At 37.4% G+C, this 25,181-nt stretch overlaps 1 protein-coding gene across 5 annotated transcripts in view; it reads right to left on the reverse strand.

Annotated features, from left to right (window-relative positions):
• Positions 1–25,181, reverse strand: part of FAM13A (family with sequence similarity 13 member A) — a 291,193-nt gene that overhangs the window by 202,106 nt on the left and 63,906 nt on the right. For 4 of the 5 annotated variants that reach the window (XM_066384500.1, XM_066384497.1, XM_066384499.1 and 1 more), the window contains one exon: positions 21,667–21,844. The exons of the other annotated variant lie outside the window; for it this stretch is intronic. In XM_066384500.1, coding sequence (XP_066240597.1) covers positions 21,667–21,844 — 178 coding nt within the window. The remainder of the gene's footprint in view (positions 1–21,666; positions 21,845–25,181) is intronic. 5 annotated transcript variants of the gene reach the window in all.

Here is a 25,181-nt window from a genome sequence, read left to right on the forward strand (position 1 = left end):
TAATACAAAAGAGGTTCCAAGGAAGTCATATAAACATGGTACTTTTCTCAGTTCTCTTTCTTCTTGATGCCTCTCTATAGTTCATCCTTTTCTGAAATTCCATTTTCTTTAGCTTTGGTGATGCTACATCAGTTTTTATTTCTTTGATCTCTCCAACTGTCTTTTCCAATCACTTAGTTATAGACATCCCCAAGATGCCACTGTTCTTGGAGAGTCTGTCCATTTTGTCTTCAAAAAGTAAATTAGAATGAATGACTCCCAAACTCTAGTTCAGCCTCCAGATTTTCCTCTAATTTTATTACAGCTGACTATCTCTAGATCCTGATAAATAGTTCTTAGGAAGTAGGAGAAGAGATGAGGCTACAGGAGAAATCACACACCAGTCGTTAAAGGCTTTGAATGCTACGGTAGATAAAAGAAGTATCCTTGAATGTAGGTCTTGGAAGCAAGAGGTAGGTATGTTTTATTTTTATTTATTTGTTTGTTTGTTTTTGTTTTGTGTCAGAGAGAGAGACAGATAGGGACAGACAGACAGGAAGGGAGAGAGATGAGAAACATCAATTCTTTGTTGTGGCACTTTAGTTGTTCATTGATTGCTTTCTTGTATGTGCCTTGACCATGGGGCTACAGCAGACTGAGTGATCCCTTGCTCAAGCCAGTGACCTTGGGCTCAAGCTGGTGAGCTTTGCTCAAACCAGATGAGCCTGCGCTCAAGCTGGCGACCTTGGGGTCTTGAACCTGGGTCCTCCACATCCTAGTCCAATGCTCTATCCACTGTGCCACTGCCTAGTCAGGCGAGGTAGGTATGTTTTAAATCAGTAATTCTAGCACTAATGTGGATTTGGATTAAAGTAAGGAAGAACAAAAAGGAAAAATAATTAAGTTATCAGAATCAGACAAAGAAGACATAAACAGAAGTTGAGGGATGTGGAGTGCATCAAAGAGGAGAGAGAGGACTCCTGTTAGCTAAGTGTAAATGAATCACAATCCACATCACTGACATACACCCTCAAATATTCACATGATCAGAAACTATCATAAACCCTATGCAACAGTGATCACAACTGTGAGTCAGTAATCACTTAAGGAATTTCCCTCTTTCTCCTACAGGGAATGAGCTCTCTAAAGGTATGAACCACATTGTTTGGCCAATATCTGGCACACTGCCTGCTGGCATACAGAATGTACCAAATAAATTGATAAATATAAATTATAGAAAACTAAAATCACATAAAAAATCTTAATGCTGAAAAGAAATTCATATATCATCTAATAGCAAATAGAGGGTTAGAGAAATTAAATGACTTGCTTAAAGTGCACAAGTAGCAGGAGTAGAATTATGCTTCTTCAAGACTGAGTCTTTATAGTAACTTTGTGGGAGAAAAATAAAAGACCACTGTATATGTAAAAGGCAGACACATGGGTGTAAGATAATTCTGTAATTGTATAAGTGTACATATACACTTCTACAATAATATTGGGAATATAAACTTGCCACTTGATTTTGTCAACAGCTAAGTAAAATGCATCAATGTATATGTTTATATATTTTTGGTATATATGCCTAAATTTGCCACTTGTCATAAATGGACAATGATACAAAGAGTTTAAAAGGCTAATAGCTCTTTTCAAGGTTAAGTTTGAACAAGATATACACCATTAGTTTTTATTTTGAAGTTATAGAGAGCAATTACATTGCACTAGTAAACTGATATTGCTTTTACTTGATTTTTAAAGGTATGAAAAGAAAAGCAGAATTATCAGAATCTGTATTTGCTTTTTTTTTAACCCCCACAGAGAAATAGTATTCATTTTAAATGTTTTCTTCAATTTTTAAAAGTTATAATTAAAACTGACTCTACATGTGTGGGCTAAATTACAATGAAAGTCATTAATACCACAAATAACACATGACTGGTGAGATAGAGTAAAATGCAATATATAACAGTATCTTGAGAAAGCATGTGATCTAGTGGAAAACAGAGCAGACCAAGAGTCAGAAGACATGCTATTCATAGTCTTCCTGCTTACTGGTGATGTACCTCATGGCCACGCATTGACACCCACTCAATGGACCTCATGGCCAAGCACTGACACCCACCCTCAGCCACCTCATGGAACCTTCTCTCTTCCTAAGATTGATATAAGAAATAAACAATGTCATAAATGTAGACGTCTTTTGAAGGTGTGTTTTGGAGGGAAACATGCAATTTCTTTTCTGAAGTATTACTTAATAGACTAGTTTGATGTCGGCTGGCTGGGTGTTTCTGTATAATCAACAGCTGACTGACTTAAAGAACCTTGAATTTATGCTGGACCATATATTTCTCCGGATGATCATTAACTGCCAAGCTGATGTTATTTCTTAATCATTGCATTCCCACAGAGATCGAAGGACTCCAGAGGTTATTTTTCAAGGATAAGAAATCTTTGACTCTAGCCCCAATCAGCAATGTTCAACCACCAAGACTGGTTATTCTCTAGAGAGGTATGTTCCAGAGAAGAGTTCACATACTTTAAAAACATTGCTTCACACTGAAAGGGTAAAAGACCTGGAAAACATCTATACTTGGTCCTTTTCATATAAACATTGACCTAAAATGCACTGACTGAAAGTTGCTAGGAAAAAAAATCACTGCTCCTTGCAATATAGCAAAGTAAATTATTTCACATTAAGAAAAAATATATATATAAATTACACTGTATATTTGGTTACTAATTTCATATATTATAAACAAATGACCAATCAACTTGCTGAGCAACCATTTAAAGATCTATCGCCACCTCTGGAGTAAGGTCAAAAAGTATCCTTTCTGATTACTTTTGTTTAAAAAAACAAGGCTTAAAGCATCATTAGTACCACTAATCAGTGTAATAAATTTACCCTTCACACAGAATATTGAGAGGAACACTATGTATGGATCACATAAAATTATAAATCATCATGATATTCCATTTTCTCCCTTGTAAGAAAATATATGTATATAAATTTAAGAATTTGATGATAAAGTGATGATAAAGTGACACTGTGACTCACTTTGCAAAGTATGAATTACTCTCCAGATGTTGCTTGGTTACCACGCTAATTATTTCAGTGAAATTACATCCTTAAATCATACCATATGCCAAAATAAATTTCACTGGCATTCAGTACATAAACATTAAAAAATTTAAATGTAAGATAAAATAAGAGAATATTTAATAACTTTTAGATCCCATGTCACACCTTCTCTACTTTCCAATTATGGATGATTTTCATTTTCAGCTTTACTCTTAAGTTTTGCTCTAAAAAAAATTTTTTTTACAATGAACATGTTACTTTCATAATAAAAAATAAACATACCAATTTTTAAAAATGGTAACTGAAATGTCAATTACCACAGTGACCAGTGACCGTGGAACTGATTACACAGAGCATAGGCATTAACCTGCTGAGTAGTGTGAACATTCATGTACGGCCTTGTGCCTCCTGACCATCCAGGGTACGACTGTACGAAAATTTTTATTTTAAAAGGGTGTCAGGCAACATTAAAAAAAAGGCTAATGTATGTTCTTCTTGTTTCCATAAATTGGTTATCAAACAAACATGACTTGAGTTAATAAAACTGTAACTGGAACTAATTTCATATTTTGAAAACAAACACTTCATTCCCAAAGGTCAAGTGAGTATGAAAAAAACTCACTACTCAAAGGGTAAAAGTAACCACTGGAAAGGGCTGGTACAGGTTTCAGCAGAGAAAATGCCAAACTTTCCAATCACCCGTTCTTTAATATGCCAGACACATGTTTATGGATGATGGCTATATAAATACAATTGTGTTAAAAATTAAATGAACAACCTGCACCTTATGAAAACTTACTAACAAGTTATAAATATATGACTATGAGAGACTAGGGCTTGGGCTTAATTTTTTTAAATGTCAACTATCAACACTTTTCAATCCAAATTACCATTTTCCAAAAGTGAAATTTGGGCTACAAACCAAACAAAGCTGCTTAGCAGTAGCTAACAAATACGATCACAACAACATTGTAAGTTTATCTGGTTACACATCCTATTTCTGCCTACAGACTTAGTGGATCTCATCTAATACACTGGGAAAATTTTTTTTTTCATTTTCTATTGCATGAGGTTTTAGAACAGTTTCTATATATTTCTGCATCGCTGATTCCAAATATGAAATCCGTTTTTTGGTGCATGCTCTAGTTTTTATGCAATTTTAATTTCTTTTTGTTATAGTTAATGGCATGCATTGGTTTATAAATTGGGGTTAAAGGGCCACGACCCTTGGATTGAACATAACCACAAGGCAATTAATGTTTTACAAACATCACTTTTACATAATTGTAGTTGTTTTTAAATGTAAAAAATTATTATCTGATAAAAACACCCTCTTATTTTGTTTTAAGATTGAATCATGGCTTCTTTAAGTAGGCATAAATGTAAGAATAGTCCTGACACTTTCTGTTATATATGTGGCTGTTACACACTTCAACGTCAAAGGCGCAATATTTCATCATTTGTGACACATGCATGTATTGCCTATTTTCAAGTTCCCTTTGGCGATCAAGACAAGAATTGGGCTCCTCATATTGTGTGTCATAATTGTGAGGAAATGCTTTGTGACTGGACAAAAGGAAAACACAAAGGAATGCCTTTTGGTATTCCCATGTTTTGGCGTGAACCTAAGGTCCACAGCAGTGACTGTTATTTCTCTCTGATCCATACAAAGGGCATCGGCAAGAAAAAATGACATATGATCTCATATCCTAATATTCCTTCAGCAATATGACCTATCCCATACTCTGAGACACTCCCGGTTCCAGTTTTCAATGGTTTTATTTCTTCTAAAGATGAAGAAAGTGAACATGGTGATCAAGTGTATTTTGATAAGATGCATGAGGAAAGGGTTGTAGAATTTGAAGGGTCTTCTTCTGATGCCAAGCAGTCATGAACCCCTCAGCAGTTTAGCCAACACAAATTGAATGACTTAGTAAGCGATTTGGGCCTATCAAAGAAAGCAGCTGAGTTATTAGCCTCCAAGCTTCAAGAAAATAATGTACTTCACCGGTCAGCTAAAGTATCCCATTTCAGGAGCATGAACAAATTTTTGTGGACTTTTTTTCCAAAGACAAACACTTTGTTTACTGTCATGATATCAGTAGTCTTCTCAGCCAGCTAGGTGTTACCACTTGTAGTCCAAAAGAATGGCGGCTATTTTGTGACGGCTCTAAATGGAGTCTGAAATGTGTTCTCCTACACAACAGTAATGTTTATGCAGCGGTTCCAATGGGTTATTCAACTCATCTGCGAGAAGATTATAATGACATAAAAATTGTCCTCGATTTTCTGAAGTATGAGGAGCATAACTGCATCATTTGTGTGGATCTTAAAATGGTAAATTTCCTGCTAGGACAACAGAGAGGTTTCAAGAAGTATCCTTGCTTTCTGTGTTTGTGGGATAGCCGAGCTCAGGAGAAACACTGGACACAGAAGGAGTGGCCGAAACGTGAAGCTCTGGAAGTAGGGATGCAAAATATTGTGAATGAACCTGTAGTTAATCAAGACTGGATCATTTTTCCCCTACTTCACATCAAACTTGGCTGAATGAAGCAGTTTGTTCAGGCTTTGAATAGAGAAAGTGAATGCTTTCAACATATATATTATTTCTGCTTTTCCTGCCTTGTCTTTCGAGAAGATAAAAGCAGGTGTGTTCGATGGACCTCAAATTCGAACCCTCATACGTGATGAAGAATTTGCCAGGAAGATGACTAAGGAGGAGAAAGCAGCACGGCAGTCTTTTGTGGCAGTTACAAAGAACTTCCTTGGCAACAAAAAAGCAGAATACTATGAACTTCTGGTTCAAAGGATGCTGTTGGCCTTCCACACATTGGATGGAACATGAGGGTTAAGATTCACTTCCTGAACAGTCACCTTGGCAAGTTTCCTGAAAATCTTGGAGCTGTTAGTATGAGCAGACTACTGCCTGAGCATCAAAAGACATTGTCCTCAACAAGTACACAAACTCAAGAGCTACAAACACAAATTTTTGCCAGAATAGAATTTAAATAAGTTTTGCGCAAATTTTATGATTAAAATAAGTGTTTTAATATGTTCTATTTTGAAATTGTAGACAAATTATGATGCAATAATATCTTTAGTGCATTAGTGTATTTACTGCATTATATAAATTATTATATTTTCACAAAGATGATGCCCAAGAAGACATTCTACTTCATTATGTTAAACTAAATGTTGAAAATTTTACAATAAGATGAAAACCTAAAATCTTGAATTGTAAAAATAACTGTAGCTTACAGAGAAAAACTAATGTCGGATTTGAGATCAGCACACTCGAACTAGGTAAGAACAAGTGTTTTTTTGGATGCAACAAAAATTTTGTTCCCCAGTGATATTTACTGATGTCCACATACACACAAAACAATCACGCATAACTCATAACTCATAACTAAAGGTTATGAGTTAGTGATTTGGTACCATTAACCATTAACTTACTCTGCTATTTTCCTGGAAGGTTTGAAGGTGTTCAACAGAAGCTTTAAAACCTTTTTTACATGACCATTGGGCAAAAATGTAACACCTTGGAAGGTTTATCACTCAAAATAAAAAATTGATTTATCTCTTTAACCTTTGGAAGTAGTTACATTACTCATTACCTTAATGATTAACACTGAAATACTTGTTTGAAAGGATTAGATCTACAGACATAAGGCAAAGAAGTCAAAGAAATGAAGGGCTTATTTATCATAGCAATTAACATGTTTGTTTTAATTATTGGAGATTAAAATTTGATATTCTTGATGTTATTCAATGATGGAAACTAAATGTGCACAATGCGTTTAACACATTGTCAGGAATATTAACCACCAACCAAACAAAGAAAAATCTGAGCTAAAGTCATTAGGAGTCTGGTTTCTTCATCAGTGTTATTTAACAGATAGATTTTTAAATTAATTCTAACAGTACATACAAATATTTAGGTTTTTCTAATATTAGCCTCAGTTTGAAGACTATTTTGTCAAAGAAACCTTCAAATTCAAAGAGTCATATAGTAATATTGGAAAGTATAATGCATTTGTGAACCCTTAGAAAGACACATACTAAGAAGGGTTCCTAGTGGCAAACTGGGCTCAAATTTTAAAAACATAGTTGAGCCCTGGCCAGTTAGCTCAGTGGTAGAGCGTCGGCAAGGTCTGTGGATGTTCCTGGGTTCAATTGCTAGTCTGGGCACACAGGAGAAGCACTCATCTGCTTCTCCACTCTTCACCCTCTCCTTTCTCTCTCTCTCTCTCTCTCTCTCTCTCTCTCTCTCTTCTCATGCAGCCAAGCCTCCATTGGAACAAAGTTGGCCTGGGCACTGAGGATGGCTCCATGGCCTCTGCGTCAGGTACTAGAATAGCTCCAGCCAGAACAGAGTAATGCCCCAGATGCAGAGCATCGCCCCCTGGTAGGCATGCTGGGTCGGCGCATGCAGGAGTCTGCCTGACTGCCTCCCCACTTCTAACTTCAAAATACAAAACAGCAACAACAACAAAAAAACCAGAGCTGAACAGCCATTTTGCACAGGGGCCTCTCACCCAAACTGCACTTCACAGAGAAGCTGGCACCAGACTGCCTATCTGTGACTGACTGCCTGCTTGCACTATGTTCTGCTATCTGGGCCAGACCTTATAAAGAGGTTCCTGAAATTTTATTTTAACCTACAAGACTGAGGCTTTCCCCATCCAATCAAAGCTGTGTAGCTCTGGCCAATCAGAGTGGCTCTATTCTGATCAATCAGGACAGTGACTTTTGGGGCAAACTGCCAGGAGTTGGAGTCCTCATTTGCATTGAGATGCACCAACTGGGGAGCAGGGCAAGGACTTCAGTTCAACTTCCTTCTGGTTCAGGAAGCACACTTGCTCTTTCCACTGAATAATGAAGACTGCATCTCCCTGGCTGAGCCGAAACACTGAAGGTGTCTCACCAGAGCAGAGCAAAGCAGACTGTTATGGAGCAGTGCAGTGTGGTACAAAGCAGACCAGCAAGGATCAGAGCTGACCACACTATCATGGAGCTGAGCTGAGCATAGCTGTCTAGCGGGACAGGGGCCTGGCCCCAGGGCTACCTGGCCACAGAGCTATTCTACAGCTGTGCTGTATCACAGTTGAGCTGTTTTGCATTGCATAAAGTTTCCTTCTTTACCACACACCAAATTGGGGGTCTTTGTTGGTGTTAATTTGGTGCCAACAACCACTGGTTGACAGAATAAAGTTGCTGTTTATGAGAAAATTAGGCTCCAATGTCAGCATGTGAAAAGAAAAATCATGCATAGTCAACATTGTTGTTGTTATTATTATTATTATTATTTTATTCAGTGAGAGGAGGGGAGGCAGAGACAGATTCTCGCATGTGCCACTACTAGGATCCACCTGGCAAGTCCACTAGGAGGCGATGCTCTGCCCATCTGGGGCATTGGTCAGTTGTAACCAAGCTCTTCTTAGTGCCTGAGGCAGAGGCCATGGAGCCATACTCAGCACCCGGGGCCCATGCCTGGGGTCAACTCACACCAATTGAGCCATGGCTGCAGAAGGGGAAGAGAAGGAAGGGAGAGAAGATGGAGGGGGAGAGGTGGAGAAGCCAAGGGGCGCTTCTCCTGAGTGCCCTGACTAGGATTCAAACCTGGAACATCCACATGCCAATGGGCCAGCGCCCTTTAAATTCTTAAAGTACAACATACCTCACCATATCCTAAACAATCTGCTATATCTGGTACACACTGCCTTAGAGCATACTCTCAAGAAAACAGAGAACGGAGCCAAGGACAAGGAACCTGGTGCATTATTTTGGGAGTAGGAATACAGGAAGCATGGGTGAGACAAGGAGGCAAGTAGGAATGTGAAACAATGCAAAGTGCACATAGCTATTTTACAAAGAACGCTAATGGCTCACAACAGTTTCCCTGACAGACACTCTGTCTGGAAATCTGGAATTCAACAGGTGGGCTTACAGGATAAGCCATGGACAGAGTATCCATTCCATAGGCAGGAGAAAGAAGAGATACACCTACTTTCTTCCTGACTCCTGTATCCCATTGTCAAAGGGATTTAACTGTTCCACAGACTTCCCAGGTTACGTGTCTAGCCCCTCTGGCAGGCCATCAGAAATTCAGATCCTATTTCTGGGTCCAAAATTGATTGAGGAAACCAGGAACTCTGGACAGGTGGCTGGCTGACTCAGCTGCAAGGCAGCAGACAAAGAGAAGGACCCAGCATTCTCCAAGCAGGTGGAAGGTCAGGCCGTGGTGGCAGATTAGTCTGCAGGTGGGTAGGGCCAAGGCAATTTGAGGAAGTAACAAGATTTATATATTACAAGTACTAAGTTTAAGAAGTTGGTTTGTATTTACAAGTTTCATTGGACAAGAAAAAAATTTTAAGTATTAAAAAGTATATATAATACTGTAAAAAGCTTGTACCATATGTAAAAAGAAAGTGAAAACTAAGACAACTGAGGAAAGAAGAATGTCCTATTTCCCACTTCATTAAGAAAAGAAATTACTGCTAATCTAAGAATACTATTCTTTTTTTTTTTTTTTTTTTTTTTTTTTTTAAAAGAGACAGAGAGAGAGAGAGAGAGGGATAGACAGGGACAGACAGACAGGAACGGAGAGATGAGAAGCATCAATCATTAGTTTTTCATTGCGCGTTGCAAACTTTAATTGTTCATTGATTGCTTTCTCATACGTGCCTTGACTGCGGGCCTTCTGCAGACCAAGTAACCCCTTGCTTGAGCCAGTGACCTTGGGCTCAAGCTGATAAGCTTTTGCTCAAACCAGTTGAGTCTGCGCTCAAGCTGGCGACCTCAGGGTCTCAAACCTGGGTCTTCCGCATCCCAGTCCGATGCTCTATCCACTGCGCCACTGCCCGGTCAGGCAGAATACTATTCTTTAGAAGGATTTTTACTTATCTTAGAAACTAGAAAAATATCACAAGTTTCTTAGAAAAATATCATATATAACATATATAGCTTACAGTCTAAAGTTTGATAAATTTTTCATAGAAAAATAATTACTGTACCACAGTATACCATAAGAACTTTATTAAAACACTGTCATAGTATATTACAGAATGTGTAAACTCAGGTGTATAGCACAGTGGTTAGACAGTCATATACTTCATGAAGTGTTCCCCCCAATAATTCTGATACTGACTTGGCACCATACACTGCAACTCTGTTCTAGTCTTTTAAAAAAAATGAATCTCAGCACTCATTCACAGAGGTATAGTTAAATTAAGGCAAATTAACACTAGTCAACATTTGAAAAAGAATGAAATATATAATACATTGATATTAAAAGTTCAAGAGCTCTCTGACCAGGTGGTGGCGGCTGTGAATAGTGTTGGACTGGGACACAGAGGACCCAGGTTCAAAACCCCGATGTTGCCAGCTTGATTGCAGGCTCATCCAGCTTGAGCGCAGTGTCACTGGTTTGAGCATGGGATCATAGACATGACTCCACCCCATGGTCACTAGCTTGAGCCCAAAGGTCATTGGCTTGAACAAAGGGTCACTCGCTCTGCTGTAGCCTCCCCCCAACCCCGAAAGGCACATTTGAGAAGGCAATCAATGAACAACTAAGGAACCACAATGAAGAATTGATGCTTCTCATCTCTCGCCCTTCCTGTCTGCTGTCTGTCCCTCTCTCTGTCTCTGTCACCCACACACACAGAAAAAGTTCAAGTGCTACCATAAAACCAATCAAACTTCACAATATAGTCAAGCAGGATCCAATTTATATTTAAAATAGATTTCTGGCTAGATTCAGAAAGAAGGATGGAAGGATATACACCTTCTGGTTACTTATTTTATCTCTAGGGAGGAGAGGTTAGTATGGGAAGGACTAATGGAGTATACTTTATTTTTATTCTGCATACCTCTATATTGCTTGATATTTCACATTGATACTACCTAATCATCTAAATTTAATAAACCTGAACCTAAATGTACATGTTGAAAACCTAATAATTAAGAGTCACCTAGAAGCCCAGCATCTAGAACACCAACCATATGCTGTTGGTATAATTTCTTTTCATTTTTCTGATTCTATATTTCACAGATAATATTTTGAATCTAAAATTGTATATTCTTTCAAAAATTATTATTTCATGAGGATGTTGCCTTATTTATTAGAAAAAAATCTTTCTTATATATTGAGTATACAATGTATTCACCTCAATTATTAAAAAAAGTATTTCTTTTGTTTATCTTTTAGTGGTTCATGGAGAATCTGGTGCTTGAATGCCAGGCTTTCCACTGATTGTCCTTCTAACATATCCAGACTAACTGTGGTCACTAGAGTTGAAGTGTCTGTCTACTGTTCTTTGACCTAGTTAGAGAAACTTCAAGGACAAAATAACCATTTCTGCCTACTTAGAATCAATTAGATAAATGAGACAGTACAGTACTTGGTAAGTGCTCAGTCAACTGTTATAAGTTTTAGAGAGAATCTATTTCAATGAGAAAAGGACCTGGCAGTGACTTCTATACCTATAAGTTTAGAAATACATACCAATTAATAGATCACAATGATAGGAATGTATTTATTGCCATTGAATATACATTTCAAAATAATTAAAATGATAAATTTTGTTATGTATATTTTACCACAATAAAAATTTTAAGGTATAATAATTAGTAGACTATAATAAGAAATCATCACTTATTTGATATTTGACTAATTGAAGCAGGTTATCAGAAATTCCTGAGATTACAACATGGTGATGGAGGAGGAAGATGTTCCAACTGCCTTCCAGGACCAAACTGGATTACAAATTACCGGTAATTTAAAAATACTCATCTTGAAAAATCAACTTTTTGACTAAATGAGGAGGAATCTATAACCAAGGATTACAGAAGAAGCCACACTGAGACTGGTAGGAAGGGCAGAGACGCGGAAAGGGCTGCCCCGCTCCCAGGAGCGAGAGGGGCTGAGGGTCCCAAAGGACTCTCACTGCAGGGAGGGTTGCCTGAGAGGTGTGGGTCCTCAGCCCCAGGCCAGAAGCCCCAGCCTAGAGCCTTAGAACCTAGAAGAGGTGCCCAGTCAGCATTCGGTGACGAAAAGAGCCAGGGTTACTGTCTGCAAGAAAGAGATGTAGCTCTCAGAGATGCAGGCTCCATCTTAAAAGGCCAGTGCAGAAAATATTGTTCATATCCACTTACCCAGGGCTGTGGCAGGGGAGAGCTGTCAGGACTAGAGTTGCATGAGGGGAGTGTAAAGTTGGAGGTCCAGGGAGAGACACTGTGAGGGACAGTCACCAGAACCTCTGTAGAAACTGTAAAAACTGTGGGAAGACCACATTTCTGTGTGTCAGAGGACATACCCACTGGACTCTTGGTGGCCACACCCTCCTGAGGTCTGTGAAAAAGTCTGCATAGACTGACACCTAGGGCCAAGAGGTGGGAGCTCACCCATCACCCTTCCCAATCCCTGAATGCCCCAGGCTCTAGAATCTACCAGAGGTTTTATTTCAGTGGCCGAGCCCAACAAGCAGCCAGTAGACATAGGCTGTAGGAGACAGGGCTCAGAAAACCTTGGCCTTTTGTGGCATTTCCCAGTACCAGTGTGGGTAAAACCAGCCTAGGTGTGCAGCTTGGTATTTCCATGAGCACCAGGGCCCAGCAATGGCAGCTACAAACTTGGAATTGCTTGTAGCTCCAAGAAGGTTGTGGAGGGCCAGTCACAGGCAGTGACCCCAATGGTCTGTGCCAGGTTCCCTCCAGGGAGGCTCAAGGAAGGCACATTCAGTGGCCAGCTGCAGAGAGCATCGGTTCAGGAACTAACTACCCCTGCTGGTGGTGTGTCTTAAGGGAGGGTTCATTACACCAGGTCCAGCTGAGGTGAGTTCTGCTCTCTGTGATCAGCACTGGCACAGCAGTTCATGTGCATTGGACAGGGAGAAGCTTTACAGTCAGCCAGTCTGGGCGTTGGATATCCTGCCTTGCTAGGCTAAGTTCCACAGAGGGAAGGAAGCGAGGCTTGGAGCACGGACATTTAAAACATGGGTCCCTGCAAGCCTATTGTTCAGTCTAGTTGAGGGGCTTAGCTACTTTCTGGGGGGCACAGTCAGCCCCAGGGGAGGACTCTCTTAGTTTTCCTCCCTGAGACCTGGGGCTACCCAGCTGGAAGAACTTCTGCAGAGGGGACTGTCAGCCCAATCCAATCTGAGCCTGCTGCTCTCTTCACTCGGGAGAAATAGAATTGGAGTATCCAGCAGTGACTGAAAAATTAGGCTCTGGAGTAGGGGCCACAATCCCTAAACTGAGCTCCTAACCAAGAGACTGCTGAAGTAACGGATCCCACTAGCACTCTATTCCCAACCTCAGCTGTTCTAACCCAACAAACTTGCAACCTATATAGGGGTTGGTTGGGTGAGGCCAGACTGAGTCCACACTACAGTCTTTCCACAGAGGCTCTGTGGGAAGAATATGCAGCTGAAAAATGGAAGAAAATTCTGTGGAACTTGGGGCTTCTATGGAGTTGCTGTCATCTCTAAGCAGGAGAAAGGTAATCCTTATACACAGGATAACCCCCACACACTACCCAGGCATAGGGAATGCAAACACAGACAGCGAACAGAGCAGTAGCTCCAGACAGGTAGCCCATGGCAGGTTACAAAGAACAGCTGATGCCAACCCAAGAAGACTTAGAACCAATAAAACCAGTAGTGGGTAGCAGATAGCACCAACACTAGACTCAGCTAGCTACAGAGCAGTACACCCACAGAAGTAGTCTGGCAGGCACCAAACACTGTGGAGAATAAATACGCCCAACAGGACAGACACTGCACAGTGTCTAATACACATGATCAGGGTTTACCCTTAGAGCTAGCCAGCCTGAAGGGATAACTGCACCAGTGAAAGGACCAACTGCATTCAATACTCAAATACAATGGGAGGGAAAATACTACTCTCAAAAAGCATTCCCAGAGCAAAGACTCAGATGCCCTGGAAGTCAGGAACACCGAGCCTATCTCCTTCATAAAGACACCACAACAAATTTCAAAGTCAGACAGTGCTACCTAATACACAGAAAAAATGGGCAGACAAAAAAATTATGACCCAAATGAATCAACAAGAGAAATCCCCAGAAAAAGAACCAAATGAAAAGGAAGTAACCAAATTACCAGATGCAAAGTTTAAAATAATGATTTTTACAATGCTCAAGGACCTTAGAGTGATGATGGATGATCACAATGAAAATTTAAAAAAAGATATAGCAAGCATCAAAAAGGACATTGAAATCATAAAAAAGAACCAGTCAGAAATGACAAATACAATATCAGAAATGAAGACTTCACTAGAAATCAACAACGGGCTGGAAGAAGATAACTGAATCAGCATCTTAGAGGACAAGATAAATGTAAGCACAGAAGCAGAGCAGTAAAAAGAAAAGAGGCTCCAGAAGACTGAAGAAACTCTAAAAGACCACTGTGACAACATCAAGAGAAACAACATCTGCATCATAGGGGTTCCTGAGGGAGAAGAGAATGAACAGGTGATACAGAACTTCTTTAAAGAAATCAGTTGAAAATTTCCCTAAATTGATAAAGAAAAAAGTCACACAAATTCAAGAAGCACGGAGAGTTCCATTAAAGATAAACCCATGGAGGCCTACATCAAGACACATCATAATTAAAATGCCAAAGTTAAGAGACAAAGAAAGAATACTAAAAGCTGCAAGAGAAAAGCAGCTAATTACCTACAGAGGAGCCCCCATAAGGATGACATCTGACTTCTCAACATAAACATTTGAGGCCTGCAGGGATTGGTAAGAAATATTTAAAATGATGAAAAATAAGAACCTACAACCAAGATTATTTATCCAGCAAGGGTATCATTTAAAATTTAAAGAGGAAATAAAAAGCTTCCCAGACAAAAAAGACTCAAGGAATTCATTACAACCAAAGCAGTACTGCAAGAAATATTAAGGGGCCTGCTGTAAAAAGAGGAAAGAAAAAAAAAGAAAGCTAGAGAAAGAGGATTGTAGGTTTAAAGAATAAAATGGCAATAAATTAAGTACATATCAATAATAACTTTAAATGTAAATGGATTGAATGCTCCAATCAAAAGACATAGGGTAGCTGCATGGATAAGAAAACAGGAACCATGTATATGCTGTCTATAAGAGATCCACCTCAGAACAAAAGATACACATAGACTGAAAGTAAAGGATTAGAAAAAAGTATTTCATGCAAATGGAAATGAAAGAAAGCTAAGATAACATTACTTATATCTGATGAAATAGCCTTTAAAACAAAGGCTACAATAAAGAATAAATAAGGTCACTACATAATGATAAAGGGAGCAACCAACAGGAAGATATAACCATTATAAATATTTATGCACCTAATATAGGAGCACCTAAATATATAAAGCAGATTTTGATAGACATAAAGGGTGAGATTGAAAGCAATATTGTGTATAATGGGAGGGGATTTTAATATACCACTAACATTAATGGATAGATCCTCCAGACAGAAAATTAACAAAGAAACTGTAGCCTTAAATGGTACACTAGGTCAATTGGATTTAATTGATATCTTCAGAATCTTTCACCCCAAAGCAGCAGAATTTTCATTCTTTTCCAGTGCTCCTGATACATTCTCTAGGATAGACGGCAAGTTAGAACATAAATCATGTATAAATAAATTTAGGAAGATTGAAATCATATCAAGCATCTTTTCTGATTACAATGGCATAAAACTAGAAATCAACTAAAATACAAAAACTGAAAAACATTCAAACACTTGGAGGCTAAATAGCATGTTATTAAATAGTGAATGAGTTAACAATGAAATAAGGAAGAAATAAAATATTTCCATGAAACCAATGATAATGAACATACAACAACCCAAAGTCTATGGGACACAGCAAAAGCAGTCCTGAGAGGGAAGTTCAAAGTATTACAGGCATACCTTAAGAAGCAAAAAACCAAAAACAACTCAAAAAACAACCTAACCCCACACCTAAAAGAACTAGAAAAAGACCAATAAATAAAGCCCAGAGAAAGTAGAAGGGAGGAAATAATCAAGATCACAGGGGAAATAAATGACATAGAGGCTAAAAAAAAAATACAAAAGATCAGTGAAACCAATAACTGGTTCTTTACAAAGGTAAACAAGATTGACAAATCTTTAACCAGACTCATCAAGGAAAAAAGAGAGAGGACCCAAATAAATAAAATTAGAAATGCAAGTAACAACTGATACCACAGAAATAAAAAGGATTGTAAGAAATGCTAAGAAGGTCTGTATGCCAAAAAATTGGACAACATAGGTGAAACGAATAAATTCCAAAAAACATATAGTCTTTCAAAACGCAATCTGGAAGAATCAGAAAACCTAAAAGACCAATTATAACAAATGAAATTGAAGCAGTTATCAAAAAACTCCCAGCAAACAAAAGTCCTGGAGTGAATGACTTCACAGAGAATCTTACCAAACATTCAAAGAACTAACACCTATCCTTCTCAAGCTATTCCAAAAAATTCAAGAGGAGGGAAGACTTCCAAGCTCATTTTATGAGGCAAGCATTGTCCTTATTCCAAAACCAGGTAAAGACACTACAAAGAAAAAAAGCTATAGTAAGGAATAAATAAGATCACTACATAATGATAAAGTCCTATACCCCTGATGAACATAGATGCTAAAAATCTCAGCAAAATATTAGCAAACAGGATCCAGCAATACATTAAAAAGATCATTCTATACTAGTCAGCTAGAAGAAATGATGACATCGGATCACTTACAGCAGATTGGTGGAATCTTGATAACATTATGCGGAGTGAAATAAGCGAATCAGAAAAAAACAAGAACTGCAGGATTCCATACATTGGTGGGACTTAAAAGTGAGACTAAGAGACATGGACAGGAGTGGGGTGGTTACAGGGAGTGGGGGGAGGGACGGAGGGAGGGGGGAGGGGGAGGGGTACAAAGAAAACTGGAGAGAGGATGACGGAGGACGATCTCTCTTTGGGTGATGGGTAAGCAACAGAACTAAATGACAAAATAACCTGGAAATGTTTTCTTTGAATATATGTACCCTGATTTATTGATGTCACCCAGTTAAATAAAAATTTATTTATATATAAAAAAAAAGATTATTCATCATGATTAAGTGGGATTTATTCCAGGGAGGCAAGGCTGGTACAATATTCTCAAATCAATGAATGTAATTCATCACATAAACAAAATGAAGGATAAAATTCACATGACTATATCAATAGATGCAGAAAATTCATATGGTAAAATCCAACACCCATTTATGATCAAAACTCTCAGCAAAACAGGAATACAGGGAATATATCACAACATAATAAAGGCCATCTATGACAAATGCACAGCCAACACCATATTCAATGAACAAAAATTTAAAGCAATACCCTTAAGATCAGGAACAAAGCAGGGGTGCCCCCTTTCACCACCGTCATTCAACATTTTTCTGGAAGTCCTAGCCACAGCAATCAGACAAGAAGAAGAAATAAAAGGCATCCAAATTGAAAAAGAAGAAGTAAAACTGTCATTATTTGCTGATGACATTATACCGTACATAGAAAATGCTAAAGTTTCAATCAAAAACTACTAGGCCTGGCCTGACCTGTGGTGGCGCAGTGGAAAAGCGTCGACCTGGAAATGCTGAGGTCAACGGTTTGAAACCCTGGGCTTGCCTGGTTCCAGCTCCTCCCCCCCTTCTCTCTCTCTGTCTCTCCTCTCTAAAATGAATAAAAATTAAAAAAAAAGAATAATTAAAAAAAAAACTACTAGGCCTGATAAATGAATTTAACAATGTAGCAGGATATAAAATCAATATTTAGAAATCAGTGGCATTTTTATACACCAGCAATACACTGTCAGAAAGAGAAATTAAGGAAACAATCCCCTTCACTACTACAACAAAAAAATAAAGTACCTAGGAATAAATTTGACTAAGGAGGTTTAAAAGACTTGTACTCAAGAAATTATAAGACATTGAAAAAAGAAATCAAAGAAGATACAAGCAAATAAAAGCATATATCATGTTCATGGATAGGAAGAATAAACATGATTAAAAAGTCTATACTACCCAAAGCAATCTACAGATTTAATGAAATTCCTATTAAAATACCAATGACATACCTCATAGATCTAGAACAAATATTCCAAAAATTCAATGGAACCATAAAAGAACCCGAATAGCCTCAGCAATCTTGAAAATTAAGAACTAAGTGGGAGGTATCACACTTCCTGATATCAAGTTATACTACATGGCCTTTGTAATCAAAACAGCTTGGTACTGGCATAAGAAGACGCATACAGATTAAAGGAATGGAACAGAGAACCCAGAAATAAACCTACGCCGTTACAGTCAGTTGATATTTGACAAAGGAGGCAAAGACAGTCTCTTTAATAAACAGTGTTTGGAAAATTGAATAGGTACATGCAAAAAAAAGTGAAACTATACCACAAACTTACACCATTCACAAAAATAAACTCAAATTGGACAAAAGACTTAAATGTAAATTGCAAAACTGTAAAAATCTTGGAAGAAAACATAGGCAGTAAACTCTCTGATATCTCTCACAGCAATATTTTTGCTGATATATCTCCACAAGCAAGTGAAATAAAGGACAAAATACATAAATGAGACTATATCAAACTAAAAAGCTTTTGCACAGCAAAAGACATCATTAACAAAATAAAAAGACAATCCACACAATGGAAGAACATATTCGCCAATGCATCTGATAAAGAGTTAATAACCAAAATTTATAAAGAATTTCTAAAACTCAACACTAGGAAGGTAAACAATCTAATTAAAAAATAGGCAAAGGAACTGAATAGACACTTCTCCAAAGAGGTCATACAGATGGCCAATAGGCATATGAAAAAATGTTCAACATCAACAATCATCAGAGAAATGCAAATTAAAACCACAATGAGATACCACCTCACATTTCTCAAAATGGCGCTCATTAACAAATCAACACACAACAACTGCTGGAGAGGAGAATCCTTCTGCACTGTTGGTGGGAATGCAGACTTGTGCAGCCAATGTAGAACACAGTAAGGTGTTTCCTCAAAAAATTAAAAATAGAACTGCCTTTTGACCCAGTTATCCCACTTTTAGAAATATATTCTAAGAATCTCAAAACACGAATTCAAATGAAGATATGCACCCCCATATTTATTGCAGCTTTGTTTACAATAGTCAAGATTTGGAAACAGCACAAGTGTCCATTAGTGGATGAGTGAATAAAAAGCAGTGGTACATATACACAATGGAATACTATGCGGCAATGAAAAAGAAGGAAATCTTAACTTTTGCAATGGCATGTATGGACCTGACGATTTTTTTATTGTATTTTTTATTTATTTATTCATTTTAGAGAGGAGAGGGAGAGAGAGAGAGAGAGAGAGAGAGAGAGAGAGAAAGAGAGAGAGAGAGAGAGAGAGGAGAGAGAGAGAGAAGGGGGGAGGAGCTGGAAGCATCAACTCCCATATGTGCCTTGACCAGGCAAGCCCAGGGTTTTGAACTGGCGACCTCAGCATTTCCAGGTCGATGCTTTATCTACTGCGCCACCACAGGTCAGGCTGGACCTGACGATTTTTATGCTAAGTGAAATAAGCCAGGCAGAGAAAGAAAAATATTATATAATCTCACTTATATGTGGACTCTAATGAACATGGTGAACTGAGGAACAGAATAGAAGCAGAGGCAGGGTCACAGGGAGCAGAGGGACAGCTGTCAGAGGGAACGGGAATGAGGAGACAGGATCAGAGAAGGTGAAGGGATTAGTGAAATTATATATATATAACACATACATACCGATAACAGGACAGCAAATGTCAGAGTGAAGAGGGGGTGGGAGTTGGGGAGGGGGACAAAGGGGTGTAACGGGAGGCACGTGGTTGAGGGGAGAGGGTGTTATATTAAATAGGACACTTGAATCTATGTTATCACAATAAATTTAAAAGAAAATTTTAATTTTAAAAAGGACAAAAGAAAGAAATTCCAGATCAAGCCCAATCCAATAAATCGGCATGAGGCAGGCATGTGGATTACGAAATAAACATTCTATTTACAAGCTCATTTTCACCTCTTCTGGAATCTAGGGTTTCAAAATCGCTGAGTAGTTTTCCACTTACCTTTATTTCTTACTCATAAGTCATCAGTGTTTACTCTCCAGATAGAAGTAAAAATAAATAAAACTTTTTTTTACTGCCACAGGGCTTCTGAATAAGATAAATTAGTGGAGCCTGTGTTTGAGACATTTATTCATGAGACCCTAACATTTCCTATGAAATGCTATTATTTAAATTTTAAATCTGTAAAGTTACAAAGGCAATCATTATTAAGGTAGAACTTCTCCCCCCTCGTAGCCTGCAAATGTCCTGGAACCCTGCAGCCACTATGATATATGTTTATATTTAGACAGTGATTCTTGGGACTGTAAATTACTAGCTCTGAGCAGCTGAATGAGTCTGTAGATTAATGGAGTGGATAATAAGCAGACACACTGTTAAAAAAAACCAACAACTTCCTAAGAATGTCAGAGAGTTTTTAAAGTGTGAGTGGTCTCTTTTTCTCTCCTTATATCTAGAAGGAATGTGTTTGATATCTGTGGGGATTAACAGGAGAGTTAAAAGCAAATCCCTGCACTGTAAGATCATGTTTCATATACTAAAGAGCTACAAAGAATAACAGGGAAAATAAAATATAAAGCTTTACAAAAGTTCTTGTGGCTAGTGATGTAGCAGTCACCACAGAAACTAGTTTATTTCTAGTCTAGCTTATTCCTAGAAAGTAAATAAATAAATGTAGCTGAGGTTAAAATTTGCTGTCACTGACATAGTCTACTTGTAATTTTCCATCCATTTGCAATGTTTTGAACTTTATCAATATTAAAAAAATTATGCACTATATATCATATTGCTTCTCTTTCTGCTAATCAATGTATCAGATATTTTGTTTTGTTTGCTTTTTAATGCCCTTTTTGGTAAAAGTAAAACTTAGTTCTAGGACTTTAAAGCAGGGGTCCCCAAACTACGGCCCATGGGCCACATGCGGCCCCCTTAGTCCATTTATCCGGCCCCCGCCGCACTTCCGGAAGGGGCACCTCTTTCATTGGTGGTCAGTGAGAGGAGCATAGTTCCCATTGAAATACTGGTCAGTTTGTTGATTTAAATTTACTTGTTCTTTATTTTAAATATTGTATTTGCTCCCATTTTGTTTTTTTACTTTAAAATAAGATTTGTGCAGTGTGCATAGGGATTTGTTCATAGTTTTTTTTATAGTCTGGCCCTCCAATGGTCTGAGGGACAGTGAACTGGCCCCCTGTGTAAAAAGTTTGGGGACCCCTGCTTTAAAGGAAGGTGTTTGAAATATTACAAGTGATCGTTTTATAAGAAGGTATTATTTGCTTTCTTCAAAATTGGGACAAAAAAAAAAAAAAAAGAAAAAAGAAATAAAGAAAACAGGCTAAAGTGCCCAATAGCGAGATGGAACTTCTCCAACATAAATTGGTTGAATTTTCATTCTGATATACATGAGTACATCCCAGTATTTCAGGCAGTGCTAAAGAAAAAGGGGTATGTGATAATATTTAAAGCAAAACTCCATTAACTTACTGAAAGCAGTTGGGCCCAAATACAGTGGCAAGATTGTGAACAGTCATGCGATTCTGCACGTGGTGCGTGGCTACTTTTGTCAAGAACTGGCACAGAAACTTGAGGAGGTGGTAGTGCGTGTCTGGCAGCTCTTTAAGTAAGTCTCTTAAACTACTCTCCTGAGCATCATTTCTGTCATCTGAAAAGAAAAATAAAATATGTTCTCAGGCATATTTCACAGTAAAAATAACAAGAATATACAGGTATATTAAGTTCTAACACTTTATTCAGAAAAAAATTCCTAAAGACTGAGATAGGCCATTAAAAAAGAGACATTTTTGCCTTTTCTATGCTCTTTAAGCATTTAACTCATATTATTTAATTTTATAATTTTATTTAGACAATTAATTTTAATGGGATGACATTGATCAACTAGATTTAGAGAAAACATCTCTAGATCATTTTGACATTCGATTATGTTGTATACCCATCACCCAAAGTCATATTGTCCTCCATCACCTTCTATTTGGTTTTCTTTATGCCCCTCCCTCCCCTCTCTTCCCCTCCCCCTGGTAACCACTGCAGTCTTATCTATGTCCATGAGTCTCAATTTTGTGTCCCACCTATGTATGGAGTCAAACAGTTTTTAGCTTTTTCTGATTTATTTATTTCACTCAGTATAATGTTATCAAGGTCCATCCATGTTGTCGTAAATGATCCTATTTCTTATGGCTGAGCAGTATTCCATAGTGTATATGTACCACATCTTCTTTATCCAATCCTCTATTGAAGGGCTTTTTGGTTGTTTCCATGTCCTTGCCACTGTGAACAATGCTGCAATGAACATGGGGCTGCATGTGTCTTTACGTATCAATGTCTCTGAGTTTTGGGGGTATATACCCAGTAGAGGGATTGCTGGGTCATACGGTAGTTGTTCTTAATTTTCTGAGGAACCACCATACTTTCTTTCATAATGGTTGTACTACTTTACATTCCCACCAACAGTGAATGAGGGTTCCTTTTTCTCCACAGCCTCTCCAACATTTGTTATTATTTGTCTTGTTGATAATAGCTAATCTAACAGGTGTGAGGTGGTATCTCATTGCAGTTTTGATTTGCATTTCTCTAATAGCTAGTGAAGATGGGTGTCTTTTCATATATCTATTGGCCATTTGTATTTCTTCTTGGGAGAAGTGTCTGTTCATGTTCTCTTTCCATTTTTTTTATTGGATTGTTTGCTTGTCTGCTGTTGAGTTTTGTGAGTTCTTTGTATATTTTGGATATTAGGCCCTTATCTGAGCTGTTGTTTGAAAATATCATCTCCCGCTTAGTTGGCTGTCTATTTGTTTTGTTGTCAGTTTCTCTTGCTGAGCAAAAGCTTCTTAGTCTGATGTAGTCCCATTCCTTTATCTTTGCCCTCACTTCCCTTGCCTTTGGAGTCAAATTCATAAAATGTTCTTTATGGCCAAGGTCCATGAGTTTAGTACCTATGTTTTCTTCTATGTAATTTAATGTTTTAGATCTTATATTTAGGTCTTTGCTCTATTTTGAATTAATTTTGGTACAAGGAGACAAACTGTAGTTGAGTTTCATTCTTTTGCATGTGGCTCTCCAATTTTCCCAGCACCATTTATTGAAGAGGCTTTTATTTCTCTATTGCGTGCTTTTGGCCCCTTTATCAAAGATGATTTGACCAAAAATATGTGGTTTTATTTCTAGGCTCTTTATTATGTTCCATTGGTCTGAGTGTCTCTTTTTCTGCCAATACCATGCTGTTTTGATTATTGTGGCTCTGTAGTATAATTTGAAGTCAGGTATTATAATGGCCCCAGCTTTGTTTTTTTTCTTAGGATTACTTTGGCTATTCAGGGTTTTTTATGGCCCCATATAAACCTGATGATTTTTTGTTCCATTTCTTTAAAAAATGACATTGGAATTTTGATGGGAATTGCATTAAATTTGTATATTGCTTTGGGTAATATGGTCATTTTAACTATATTTATTCTTCCTATCCAAGAACAAGGAATATTTTTCCATTTCATTGTATCTTTTTTGATTTCCTTTAACAATGCTTTGTAGTTTTCATTATTTAGGTCCTTTACATTCTTTGTTATGTTTATTCCTAGGTATTTTACTTTTTTGTTGCAACCATAAAAGGGATTATTTTTGAGTTCATTTTCTGAAATTTCATTGTTGGCATATAAGAAAGCAATAGACTTCTATATATTAATTTTGTATCCTGCAACCTTACTGTTTTGGTTTATTGTTTCTGATAGCCTTTCTGTGGAGTCTTTGGGGTTTTCTATTTACAGGATTATATCATTTGCAAAAAGTGAAACTGTTACTTCTTCTTTCCCAATATGAATACCTTTGATTTCTTTCTCTTGTCTGACTGCTCTGGCTAGAACTTCCAGCACTACATTGAATAGGGATAGAGAAAATGGGCAGCCTTGTCTTGTTCCTGATTTTAGAGGAAAAGTTTTTAGTTTTTTGCCATTTAATATGATGTTAGCTGATGGTTTGTCATAAATGGCCTTTATTATGTTGAGATATTTTCCTTCTATACCCATTTTGTTGAGTGTTTTTAATATAAAATGATGTTGTATTTTATCAAATGCCTTTTCTGCATCTATTGATAGGATCATGTGGTTTTTGTTCTTTGTTTTGTTGATATGGTTTATTATATTAATTGTTTTATGTATGTTGAACCATCCTTGTGATTCAGGGATGAATCCCAGTTGATCATGGTGAATTATTTTTTTAATGTGTTGTTGTATTCGATTTGCTAGTATTTTGTTTAGGATTTTTGCATCTGCATTCATTAGAGATATGGTCTGTAGTTTTCTATTTTTGTGTTATCCTTGCCAGGTTTTGGAATGAGGGTTATGTTGGCCTCATAAAATGTGTTTGGAAATATTGCTTCTTCTTCATTTAACTTTTTATAATGATAAAGAATGCCTAACTTATTCAAGACATCCTAAAAATCACGAGCTTTATTCACTGCATAAAACGAGTTCAATATTTTGTTATCTTGTCCAAAATCAAGATGATAGTGGGTTTTTATCCATAGCAGAATCTTCCATTTGATTTTTAGCTTTGTTAAAAACAAGAATCTCTTAATCTGAATAAAATTGATACAAGAGATCTACCTTGGTCTCTATGAATGACACTAAACTTAGTGATCAGAAATCTGTTCACAAAAAAAAAAGTCAAGAAATACTTTTCTATATAACTATTTCTATATCGCTTTATAATAGCTAACATATCAGAGTTTAAAACTTGATATATGCCTCTCATACAAAAGCCTAATTACCTTGTATACAGCTCAAACATCTACAGATGTTCTAAAATTTACTGGTAGATATATGACAAGTTTCTCCTCAATTTTCAAAGATTTGTTTATTTTGTTAATATCTAAACACAGTAAAGTTGCTATGCGAATAATCATAATCTATCTGAGAATGAAAACAACCCAGTTGAAATTAATACAAATTGGCTTAACTTAGATAAGTCAGCTGCTTTACCCAGCAAGTGAA

The sequence above is a fragment of the Saccopteryx leptura genome, chromosome 5 (assembly GCF_036850995.1).
Source record: "Saccopteryx leptura isolate mSacLep1 chromosome 5, mSacLep1_pri_phased_curated, whole genome shotgun sequence".
NCBI classification, from domain to species: Eukaryota; Metazoa; Chordata; class Mammalia; order Chiroptera; family Emballonuridae; genus Saccopteryx; species Saccopteryx leptura.